General features: G+C 44.4%; 2 protein-coding genes across 2 annotated transcripts in view; both read right to left on the minus strand.

The window, feature by feature from the left end:
- OBSCN (obscurin, cytoskeletal calmodulin and titin-interacting RhoGEF) overlaps window positions 1–13,128 on the minus strand; it is a 303,665-nt gene that overhangs the window by 55,872 nt on the left and 234,665 nt on the right.
- LOC144456781 (uncharacterized) lies at window positions 1,716–5,800 on the minus strand. Its single transcript, XM_078152435.1, has one exon. It carries the CDS (start codon window positions 5,700–5,702, stop codon window positions 5,055–5,057), a length of 648 nt encoding a protein of 215 aa, XP_078008561.1. The 5' UTR covers window positions 5,703–5,800; the 3' UTR covers window positions 1,716–5,054.

Consider the following 13,128-nt stretch of genomic DNA (forward strand, 5'->3'; position numbering starts at 1 on the left):
CCCAGTGGCTCCCACTGCTTTTAGGACAAAATACAAACTCTTCCATTTGGTTTCTAAATCCTTCACAGCCTGGGGCCAGACTATCTTTTTTTATTTTATTTTATTTTATTTTATTTTGGCAATTGGAGTTAAGTGTCTTGCCCAGGGTCACATAGCTAGTAAGTGTCAAGTGTTTGGTCTGAGGCCAGATTGAGAACTCAGGTCCTCCTGACTTCAGGGCTGGTGCTATATCCACTGCGCCACCTAGCTGCCCCAGCCTATCTTTCTAGGCTGCTTTATACCCTGCTTCTCATCATGTCCTCAATGTTCCAGCCAAGCCAGCATTCTTACCCCTTCCTCTACACAACGTCTCCTCTCTTTCCATCCTGCCTTTGCACAAGCTGTCCCCCAGGCATGCCTGCCAGGCTCCCCTTCTCACCTTTGCCTCTTAGGACCCCCACCTCCCTTTTGATTCAGCTGGAGCCAGCTTCTCTATGAAGCTTTCCTGATTACTGGAATTGTTATTGTCTCTTGCCATCACTGTGTGTTTGTTCATTTTGCATGCAGCTTATATTTATTTTTCTCTAAACATGTTGTATCCCCTATATGGAGTGTAAATTTGAGGGCAGGGATAGACTTACTTTTGTATTTGGATCTCCAGCACACAATAGTTTAATAAATGCTTGCTGACTGATGGATTGATTCCCTTCTCTGGTTCTTGGATTTCCTCAAATGAGTATATCTTTTACTTTTTTGGAGACAGTAGGGGTTAAATGACTTGCCTAGGGTCATACAGCTAGTAAGTGTCTGAGGTCAGATTTGAACTCAGGTCCTTCTAACTTCAGGACTGGTGTTCTATCCACTGAGCCACCTAACTGCCCATCTTTTAACTATACTTTAACTATAACTTTTAACTATCCCCACCCCTTTTACCTATTCTGTTCCTTTTTTAAAGAATCAATTCATTTTATTTAGCCACAACAGTCCCAAACAATCTGGAGAATCTTAAAATTGGGAAGACTTGTCTCAGTCTAATATTGTTTACATGGGAGGCTGAACCAAAGGCTGTGGGAGGGACCAGATTAGAGGTGAAACACACTTAGCCAACAACTCCTTGTGGTTCACAACACTTTCAAATGGGCCCAAACCAGATTAAAATATGATTGGGAGATATTTAATAAATTTAATAAATATCAAATTTTAAAACTAATTCAACCCACAGGGATCCTTATATCAGGATTAGTGGCTCTATTTCTATCAGAGTTTGACATCACTGGACTAGATGACCTTAAAATCACTTTTAGCCAAAATAGCCAAAAAGAATACAAAATCCCCATAGTGTTTCCAGAAACATTTCTCTTACAACTGTCTCATGAGGGAGGAAATACAGGCATTATCACCTCTATTTCACAGGTGAGTCAGGGCTGAAAAATCACTTTCCTGAGGTCACACAGTGACAGATTTGGGCTCAAACCTAGGTCTTTTGCCTCCAAGCTCAGTACCCTTTTCACTAGAACAAGGTGGATTCCTTCTGTCTCCATATCTGCTCTATCTCTGGACCAATCCTTATCACTGGATCTCTATGATTGGACTGATGTAGGGAGATGAGAATAATGCTGGAAACCCAAGTGAGACACTCTGCTTGGACTGAGACTGAAATGCCATTTTCTGCGGCTTGAAGAACAGCTAGGAGTAGCGCTGCTTTATGGAGAGATTGGGAAAAGAGCCAAAAACAATGACAAAGGATGCAAGACATTTATTGAAATGAGATCAAGCATCAGATCACATCTTTGTATTTTTCTCTCTCCTCCCTCCCTCCCCCTCTCTTCCAGAAGCTGAAATTTTCCTCCCCTTTGCTGTGTGCACTGGCTTGTGGCATCAGCGCACAGCAGCCCCTTCCCCCACAGTCTCCATTTTTATTAGTCCCGTTGGAGAGTAACCCCCTTAGGTTTTTTCAAGTATCTGAAAGGCTGTCACATGGAAGAGGATTCCTTCTGGTTGGAATCCACACGGATTCCTTCTGCTTGGCCTCAGAGGGCAGAACCAGGAGTGGTAGGTAGGAAGTGGCAGATTTCAACTCAATATGAGGAAAACCTTTCTAAAAACAAGAGCTGTCCCCAAGTGGAATGGGTTGCCTCAGGAGGTAATCATATGATAATAATAATAATTAATAATAATAATGATAACTTCCACTTCTATGGCACTTGTAGGTTCACAAAGTGATTTCCTCACAACAACCTTGTGAGGTAGGTACTGCAAGTATTATTACCCTCATTTTACAGATGAGGAAACTGAGGCTCAGAGAGGGGAAGGGACTTATCCAAGATCGTATTGGGAGTAAACAGCAGAAATAAGACTCTGCACCTTAGAGAAGGGTTCTTTCCACTAGACCGTGTCATTGACAGTCTCTAAGCAGAGGCCAGATGACCGCATGTCAGGAATTTTTGTAATAGAGCTTCTTGCCTGGCTAATGACTGGACAACATGCTCCCCCCTGAGGTGTCTCCTAGGCCCATGATTCTATAATTCCATGAGGTGTTGCCACTAGCCTGAAATCACTGAAGAGGCCTCTAAGACTCACAAGAGACATTCTTTGTTTTCTTGCTTGGCCTAGGGCATGTGGTTGTATCAACACCAATAAATGCTACATTTTGAAGCAAAGCATTCCTCTACCTTGCTGCCCAATGTTTCAAGTGCTATGCAGAATCTGATTCCAACCTTCCCCCCCACCCCCACCCCATAACAGGGGAAGAATCTATACCCTTTGGGGACCATTTCCATCTTCCTCTCCAGTCTCTTTTGTCTCAAGGCTACTTGAACTATACTGCACAAAGCAAGGAGATTAAATAAAGAGTGGTCTCTTCCCAGCTACCCACCCAGACTCCCTTTCATCCTAGCCTACCTGATATAAGCCATCCTGGGCTAATGTTCAGCTGTGATCATAAGGCAAACTGGTGGGGCCAAGAAGGCTGGAGGAACAGTGATACTGGGCAGGACAGTGATGCTATCTACCTAGATGTTTGCAGGAAGGTAGATTTTCCTGGGACAGATTGGGAATTGGGACATATTCTTGGGACTCATGGCTTACGGCCATATGCCTGTATGAGCTAATACTGAGCTATCTGTGCCTGACAACAGACTTTATATCTGTTGTCTAAGAGCTGGCCTAGGTAAGTTCAGAGGGTTGGCCACTATAGGATAGATTCTTTCAGTCATGGCAACTCATGAAGCCTGTCTACTGTTGTGTGGAGGGATTAGATGGAAAGACTATCCATAATGATGTAACTATTGATCCATGAAATAAGATGCTGGAAATGGATACTTTTTCTAAGAGTCAGACCAAAAGTCCTATGCTGAAAGTGTAAGGGGTGGCTAAGACAGTATTTGATAGAACACAGCCAGGCAGCATGTGGACAGTCGTACTCATTAAAACACACCAGGGGAATTCCCTCTACCTTCTGGCTAAAAAGCAGTAAACTTTTTTTTTTTGGGCACCTTGGCTGGGGTAATGAGGAAGAGAGAGAGAGTCATTTGTGCTCAAAGTTAAACAGACCTTTTTAGAGCAAGAGGGTGACCCCCTTCCTGCCTCTGGGCAGGACAAACCATGTTGACCTCTGAGGCATTAGTCAGAATCTGTCTTGGCCTTCTTTACTCCAGGGAAAGAGAAGAGTCCCTTGATCCTTGCCTATATACCTACAAGCAGCTCTGTATAGTAATACTGGGTCAGGTAGCAACTGTGTTTCTGATAAACATAATTGCTAAACATGGCTGTTTGTTGGTTTTTTAATTGTTAAATGCATAACCTTAGTGAACAGATTGGGGAAAAAAAGGAACCCCACCCACTCATTTTGACTTCTCGCACATTCAAATTCTTTAAGTATTCTTTGATGGGGAGGGTTTTCTTAGCACTTCTCGGTATCCTGGTTTCATTCACAGCACAGTTTCTATTGTGAAAAAAGAAACCAAGCAAAGGCACTTGTTGGTTGAATTCACTGCCGAAGTGACCAGCAACTGTCCATGTTGGACTTCTTCTGAAAGGGGCGCTAAGCTCAAGAATTGGTCAGAAGCAACTGAGGGGCTCTCAGGTCAGCGCCTAGGAAATTTGTCCTTCAGTTTGTAGGATGCGTTTCCCCCAGAGGATGTTCAACTCCTTATAGCCACTGTTTTAGTGAAGTAGAAATGGGGGTGGAGTGGGGAGAGAAGGCATGACTCTTCCCATTTTATAAAGAAAACTAAGGCTCATAAAAAGTGAGTGACTCACCAAAAGTCACTTCATGAGCCTGAACAGAGTCCCAGGTCCTCTACTCTATCCACTAGACTATACTGGCTCCCACGTATGGGTGCATTCATTCCTTGAAAGCAATAGCTTTTTAAAAGAGCAACCTTGTACATTTCCACTGTGCAAAGGTATGGGTGAAGATTATGATGAATGGATTCAAGCTTGGAAGCCATTTAGCTACATGACAAGCTTGAGAGGTTCACGAAAGGCGGTTTTGCTTTGGCATGCTGGCTTGAGGAGATGGGGAGTGATACCAGCCATTAGGAAAGTAAACAGCATGAAACTCTGCAACAGTCAGCAAGAGATATGGCTAGGTATACAGAAGGAGCGCAGTCAATGCCTATTGATTTGATTGGCACTCAAATGAGGATGTCCTGATCTCCTTGACACAGCTGGAAGGGGATATGTGCCCTCAAAATTCTTTCCAGGGGAGAACTTAGAAAGTCACCTTTGTCTCCTGCAACACACATAGGCTGTGCATGTTTGGGGTACAAACATGGTGTCCTTCTTCAGCTGTGCAAGGATGCTCGTCTTCCTTCCTCATTTCACTATGGAATGATGTGCGCTGGCTGTGGTTGAAGCTTTGTAGTTATCAATTGCATGAGTAGAGGTGGAGTGTTCCCATTGATGCTTGGAAATGTCCTTATCCTTCTATGGTCTCATATGGACATTCTTCACTCTGCTTTCCCAATCCCATTCCTTGGTGCTTTCATGAATGGCCCCCTCCCCCACCACCCCCTTTCATGTAACTTTTTGCAAATCAGTTTGGAGTCTGGTGGGCCATGTTCCAGGGACACTCAGCTCTGGGAAGCATCATCATTATCTGGATTGATATGTAGTGTGACTGTCTCACCAACAGTACCAAAGCTGACGGTTTGAGCAGACACTTCTGTCCGAAAGCTGGGCTGGCTGTGGTCGACTGAGTGTTGGACTTTGGTACAGAAGGATGGCTTCACTGAGAAGGGAGGCTGGTTTCCGGGAGAAGCACCTACACTTATTGGTGTAGGACCTATTGGGCTGGGCCTGGGTGTGGCTGCCACGTGTGTCTCACTCACATGGAAGGAGATATTGGTGGGGCCCATGGTCTGCATCCCCATCACCCTGGATGCTGACAGAAATGCACTCTGGGGAACATGTTCCTTGAATTTGCTGAAGAAGCCTGGAGGAGGCTTTGGAGACACTGGTCGTCCCACATTGAGCAAGATGGGTTGACCAATGGTAGGCTCACTGATCTCGGTCTGCAGCACAGAAATTTCACAGGGTTTGTCATCAGTGGTAGTGGCGGGCTGATCCTTGCAACCAAAGGTCTCCCCTTCCTGGGGAACGTAATCTTCAAGATCTGCCAATGTCAATACTTTGCCATTATGAGTGAGGATTTTGGTGTCACGGCCTTGGATATCAATTACATCTTGCTCTACTGGCTCATCAGTTATAATGGTGTCCATGTCCTCTTCCTCCTCCTGCTCTTCCTTCTCTTCTTCTTCTTCTCTTCTTCCTCTATCATGGGGTGCTCGTGGTCCTCCTCAGCAACCATCTCTTCTTTAGCAACCCAAGAGCTGGGTAGCTCACTGGAGTCAGTGACTTCCAGTTGAGGGCTTTTTGGGAAAGAAACAACTTCAGCCTTTCCTGTATCATCAGTCTCAAAACAAAACACAAAGGACTCTCCAACACAGGCCTCTACTGGGGGAACAGTTGCTGAAGGGTCATTTCCAGTTCCCTCCCAGAGGTAGCTATGGCATTCTGCTGGGCCAACAATATGGGTGTCTTCACCTAGTTCATCAGAGCTGCAGGGAAAGCTAGGGTCTTCAGGTGATTCCAGGGTTCCCACCTGTTCTGTTCTGACCACCTCAGAAGGTTTATCTGAGAGACCATCAGTAGATGAGGAAAATTTAGCTTGGGCCATCAATGTGTTGTTAGAGTTATTTGTGTTGGGGTCTTCTTCAGGGGAAGGCCTGGACCTTGAGCTGGGAAGAGTGAAAGTTAGTACTCCTGAGTGGTCCTTCTCTGGCCTAGATGGAGAAGCACTCCTCTGGTCAGATTTCTTCACTTTGACCTCAATGATCTCTTCCACTTCTATGCATTTAGGTCTCTGCTCTCCCACTCTGGTTTCCACAATGGTGGCTCTGGATGCTGCCGCATGGTGCCCCCCAACCTCAGTGACATATAGTTCTGGAATGACAGTTGTCCTCACAGCCTCGGACTCTGACCTCAGGACCTGCTGCCTGCTTGCTGAAGAGTAAAGTGGTTCTGGGGTCAGCATGCTGGGCCTTGGGGTCTGAGGACCTGAGCGACGGGAAGGTGAACGAGAGGGAGACTTGCTATGAGATGTCCGTTGCCTCCCCCGGGGACTCTTCACCACTGTAGTTATTGTCTCTTCTCTGATGACGAAAAGGCCAGCAAGTAAGCAGGAAACGGAGACAGAAAAAGGTTTTCTTAAGTCCTTTATCCACCAACACACACATGCCGTTGTTGATAAATGAAATGTTAGTTTAGTGAGCAGAGAGAGTGGGCTGAGAAACTCCCCAGACACACAGAACTCCTACTTCCACAAGTAGTCTTTGTTAAAACCCTGGTTAGATAGGCAACATCATTCTATAGTCCTTAGAGCTTATTGTCAGCACATTTCACAGTCCAGCTCTTTTCAACATGGCGGCTTCTGTGCAGAATGATTATACAGCTCCCTAAAGAATAGGTATATTTAGACCTCCCTCTCTGTGTCACGCCCTCCCTTACTGCTGGTTATTAATGATTAGCACAGACTCATACAATCAAAGAATCACACAAGGCCAGAGATGGATAGGACCTAATCATGTGCAAACCCCTCATTTTATAGATGTGGAAATAGGCTCAGAAAGGTCATATTACTTGTCTAGAATCACAAAACTAGTTAATGTCAATGCCAAGACTCGAATCCAGGTCTCATGAGCACTCACTCATTCAGTCCTCTCTGAGCCTCCATTCAGAGAATCATGAGATGATAGACTTAGAGCTGGCAGGGACCTTAGAAACCACTAAGTCCAACCCTTCTCATTTTCTAGAGCAGGGAATTGAGGTAAACTGCATTACCCAAGGTAAGGTTACCTCCCCCCTCCCCTCAGCTAGGGTACAGCTAGGTGGCACAGTGGATAGAGCTCTCCAAGCCTGGAGTCAGGAAGACCTGAGTTCAAACGTGGCCTCAGACATTTACTAGCCGTGTGACTCTGAGCGAATCACTTAACCCTGTTTGCCACACTTTCCTTATATGTAAAATGAGCTGGAGAAGGAAATGGCAAACCACTCCAGTATCGCTACCAAGAACACCCCAAATGGGGTCAACGAAGAGCTGGACACGATTGAAATGAACAACAACTAAGTGTCCAAGGCAATATTCAAACTCACATCTTCCCGTCTCCCAAGCCACTGCTCGATCTGCTGCATCACCTCGTTTCCCTTCACTACAAAATGAGGACAATACTCCTTGCTCTCCCTACCTCACAGGTTCTGTGGGGAAAATGCTTTGAGTCTTAAAGTACCATAGGAATGGGAGTTAGAATTACTATTGAGACAGGAACCAAGAACCAAGAATCACTGGGCTGCAAACCATTTGGCCCCATTAGAAGAAGTCATTATGGGGAAGAAAAACATTGGCTCTGGAATCAGAGGAGCTATGTTCAAAGTCGTGCTTTCCTTGCTACTACCTCTGTGACCTCTCCAGGTAAAAAAATGGGAAATTAGTATTAATCAATGAATAGGAAAAGAGTCAAGTGGTTGAGCCGTAAATGCTCTTAGATTCAGTTTCTTCAACGCTTCTACAAATTGCTATGAATTGCTTCGAATCAAATGTTTAAAATCATCTTAAACTAGGCAATCTGTGTATTCAACTAGATACCTCCTTTACACGCCTAAGGCTTCCTTCCTGTTAGTAGTTTTCACTGTCAACATCACTACCACATGAGTAAAATGTAATCTCCTTGAGGGCAGGGATTGTGTCATTTGTGTCCTTGTATCCCCTAGCTCCTGGCACAGTGCCTTGCATACAGTAGGCACTTAATAAATAGTAGTCAAACTGAATTGTTGAAAGGAGACTTCTCATAGCCTTGGAATTTGAGACCCCATGGTCACTGGTGAGGTCATGGACATCAGAGGGAAGGAAGGCTTCACACCTGGAAGTCACTCCTTCTTCACCTCTGCTGTTGGAATCCTAAGCCTCCTTCAGGAATCAGCTTGGGCGCCACCTCTTATGCCAAATCTTTCCTTATCTGAGACAAGAAAGTCTCTTACTCCTGATAATTAATGAGATTTAACTCTTCAAATTATCTTTTATTTGCCTATCTGTGTATATCTTTTGCTTTTCCCTCCCCTAGTAGATGATAAGTTCCATGAGGGCAGGAATTGTTAATGCATGTATGTTTGTATGTACATATGCATGCATGCATCATGTAGGCATGTATGTATATATGTTTGCATGTTTTTATATGCCCAGCACTGAGCAAAAGGCCTTGTACACAGTAGGTGCTTAATAATTGTTGAATTTCATTGAATTTTCTCTACCACCATCCCAGGTTTGGAATTCCCTCTTGGCTTCTCAGTAGAATGTGAGCTGCCTGAGAGCAAGAAATGTTTTTCTTTTTACATCTCTGTATTCCCAGGACCTAGCATGGTGCCTTGCACGTAGTAGAAACTTTAAAAATTCATCTTGAATTGAATTAAACTGGCCAGGCCTGACTGTGGTACCCCAAGGAATACTTGAGACCCTCCTTCAGGTGCAGGCATTCCCACTGGATTAGGGAGTGATTTGGTCTCAGGCACTCGTAGGGTGAGAGGATGACTGACTCCTTTTTCTTAGGTATTGATGATCTTGGGGCAGCTAGGTGTACAGCGGATAGAACAAAGAGCCTGGAGTCAGGAAGACTCATCTTCATGAGATCAAATCTGGGCTCAGACACTCACTACCTGTGTGACCCTGGGCAAGTCACTTAACCCTGTTTGCCTCAGTTTCCTCATCTATAAAATGAACTGGAGACAGAAGTGGCCAACTGCTCTAGTATCTTTGTGAAGAAAGCCCCAAATGGGGTCATGAAGAGTCAGACACAACTGAAACAACTGAACAACAAAAACTGACAATCTATTGTTAGTTGCTTAAGCTTCCTGGGTCTCGTTTCCTCTGAAAAACCAAGGGGTTGGGCTGAATGAATTTTGAGATCATTCCAGGCCCAGCACTCTGTGTTCTAAGGCCTCTTCAGCTCTGAGGATTCTGATCTAAGTCATTGCCCTATTCTGAGCCTGAACCTTCTTCTCTATAAAATAGAGCACTGAATTAGATAGTTTCGAAGATCCCTTCCACTTCTTAAGAATATGACCATATGACTGTCAACTCCAGAGGGGCCAGGCTTTTTATTAAGAGGAGCCAGAGAGTATCAAAAAGGGCTGGGACATCCTACAGTTGGATCTAAAGATCAAGGAACTTTGGAAGCAATGACCAACTCCATGGGATCCTAAGCCCAAGACTACCATTGCAACCAGGCCAAAGACCTTTCTACTCTCCAAATAATGATGTGGCCGAGGGTCTTTCATAACCTGGAGAGTTTCCGTCTGGCTAAGGTGGAGTAATGGGCAACCTCATTGAACTGGTTCTCTCCCCTCCTCAGAGAAGAAAGAAAAGACGAATGTTCTATGGCCATGGACCATTTCAAGAACTTGTGCTTTTGGTCACAAAGGAGATGAAGTGAGAGTTTGAATGGTTCAATACTAACTGACATCACCTTCTGAGCAAGTCATTCTCCTCTCTAGGCCTTAGTTTAACTTTCTATAAAATGGACTTGGATCAGATGATCTTTAAGGTCCCTTCTAGCACTGACATTTTATATTTTTTCCAAATAGCTATGACTCTAGGACTCTAAGGCATAATTTTTTCTTGGAGTCTAAAGAAGAGAAGTGATATAGTAAAGACGTTCCGTTAAGAGTAACTGAAGCTGCAAAGAGACAGATTTCAGCTCTATATGAGGGGAAGAAAAACTTTCTAACAAACGGAACTCCCAAAGTGGAAAGGGTTATCTCAGGTTGTGAGCTTTCCATCACTGGAGGCTCTGAATGGAGGCTCAATGACTATGTGTTGGGCTAGATTATGGAGAAAACGTGTGTGTATATGTGTGTGTGTGTGTGTGTGTGTGTGTGTGTACACACACATATTTGATCCAGATCAGTGCTGTCAAACTCAGATAGAAATTTCATTTATCAACATATAAGGATCCCTGCTGGCTGCATATTGACTTAGTTTTAAAATGTAATGTTATTTAGATTGTTGTTTTTATTTATTCTGTTCAACGTTTCCCAGTTGCATTTTAGTCTGGTTCTGGCCTCACCGGGGAGTTTGCCTGTAGGCCACGTGTCTAACACCTCTGGTCTAGATGTCCTCTGAGGTTCCTTCTAGCTTTGAGAGTCTGTGATTCTGAAATTCCATAATTTCAAAAATCCCAGATTCCATGATTCTGAGTGTTTATAAGTTTGAGATGAAGATTCTGTGATTCTAAGCTTCTGAGAGAGTCTGATTGTGAGAGTTCAGACCATGATGTGTGATTCTGAGATTCTGTGCTAAGGAGGCCAAGCATTATGGCTGGTGCACCTCCACTCTTTGCCTCTCTAGAATTCCCAGAGAGAGGCTAGATCGCTTTGGAGAGCTGCTGGCACAGAGTTCTACCCTGCAGATGGGTGGCTCTGTGCTGTTCTGCTTTGCCCCATAACATCACTGGGCTTTGCAAGGTTGGCAGGGGGAGAATGCAGGCAGGTTAGTGAGCATGCAGAGACAGCACGGCAAAATCTGAGGTGAATAAAACGTCAGCACTTACATGATGATGGTTTTCTTGGGCACTTTAGTCTCTTGCTCGGTGACTACAAAGAAAACAGTAGGAACAGCAAGGGGTTAAAGAAAGGCCAAAGCTAAGAGGACTAAGCTAACTGTTAAGTTGATCCAAGGACGCTGGAGGGAAAGCATGGGCCACCCCAGTCATGCTTTCCTGGTTCTAAAGTGCTCCTTGGTGACTCTGACACGTGCCAACTGTGGGGTGTGGTTCCGGTCACGTAACTTCTTTTATCATCTTCAAAATGAGAACAATAATCTTCGTCCTACCTACCTCACAGGATTGCCCTATGGAAAACACTTTATAAACCATTTAGTGCCAGAGATGCGTGATCTGTTATTAATGTGGTAGGGGAAAAATAGCATTGGGCTGGGACTAGGAAAACTGGGGTTCACATCCCAACTCTCTAACTTACTACCAGTGTGATCTTGGGAAAATCATGAGATCTCACTGGGCCTCAGTTTCCTCATCTATAGCATTGGTGTGTGTGCGCGTGTGCACATGCATGTGGACTAGATAACCCCTTCTAGCTCTAACATTATATGCTGTATGTTCCAATCTACCTCAAAACTATTAACTTTTTATGGTCTAAATCTTCTTCCATCTCATACATTCTATGTTCCAGGTTCTCCCTAGGTTCTGACATTCTTTGTCCCACAGTCCTTTCCAGCTCTAGTATTCTTGACATGCTCATAGTCTAGGTTCTAAGGCCCCTTTCACCTCTTACTTTCTATATTTTACGCTTTCTTTAGGTCCTCATTTTCTATCGCCCTAAGGTATCTTCCACTTCTAATATTGTGTCTTCCACTCTCTAAGGTTCCTTGAGATACTCACATTCTGTGTTCTAAAGCCCTTTCCAAGTCTGACATTCCATGGTTTAAGTCATCTCTAAGCTCTGGCCTTCTGCACTCTAAGGTCCCTCCTCACTTGGCCATGCTGCGAGTCTACAGGGCCTTTGGGGAACATGGTATCACAGACACAAGATCTTTTCCCTTAGTTTCATAGCCCAGGTATTTTCCTTACAAGTTGGAAAAGCACAGGACAAAAAGAGAAGCCATTCATGACAAGAGGCTGTTTTCTCTTTGCACAAGGTGGCCTCGTTTCTAAAGTGTGGCACCAGATTAAAATGGTGCCACTGCAAAAAGTATTGGGTTTAGATGTTGAGTGAGTTGGGCTTGAGTCCCAGGTCAGCCAGATACTAGCCGTATAATCTTGGGCAAATTGCTTCATTTCTTTGGGCCTCAGTTTCCTCATCTATAAAACAGAGTTATAAAGCCATTGTGAGGATATAGTCAGATAGTGTGCCTCAGAGCACACTGTAAGTCGTAGAGTGCTATTCAAGTAGGAGAAAGTACGATCAACAGAATAGAATTATGAGGTTCTCTAGGGAAGGATTTTCCCCACAGAAGATAAGAACCGAGCTCAGGGAAACCACCAAAGGATTCAGTTGACTGACTGGAAGAACAGAAAAACTTTGACTATACAGAAAGTGGACTGAACTTACTAGCTGTGTGACCTTGAGCAAAACTCTAACCCTCTCTGGACTGGTAAAATACCAGAGTTGTCCTTGGGGGCACTGAGATCCTTTCTAGCTCTACATCTGATACTGTGATCCATCCTAGATGACCTATAAGGGCACTTCCAGTTCTGATAGCCTAGGGTTCTGTAGATATGATAGAATCAACTCTCCATCTTACTCAGTTTCCATTCTTGGGCTTTGCTGGGAGCTGGGAGGGGTGGAGGGGGAGAAAAAGAAGAAGATTGCTAAAGAGGAGTGACAGTCTTCCTGGAAAAATATAGGAGGGTATGTATATCCTCTCGTCTTATCTCACCATTCTTACTTTTCATCATGATTTGTCCCAGGCTAGAGAGAGGAAGGAAGGAAAGAAGGAAGTTAAAGCCTCCTCTCTCCTTTCAGTAGTAAAGCTGACTTAAGAACAATGAACGCTCTTTGAAGATCTCAGGTCAGCAGGAGAAAAGACCTCTGTAGATCCCTGAGAGGAGAAGAGCTGACGTTCCCCTCCCTGTGTGCATG

Source organism: Phascolarctos cinereus, unplaced genomic scaffold, assembly GCF_003287225.1.
Source record: "Phascolarctos cinereus isolate Bilbo 61053 unplaced genomic scaffold, phaCin_HiC Scaffold_4;HRSCAF=312, whole genome shotgun sequence".
Classification (NCBI taxonomy): domain Eukaryota; kingdom Metazoa; phylum Chordata; class Mammalia; order Diprotodontia; family Phascolarctidae; genus Phascolarctos; species Phascolarctos cinereus.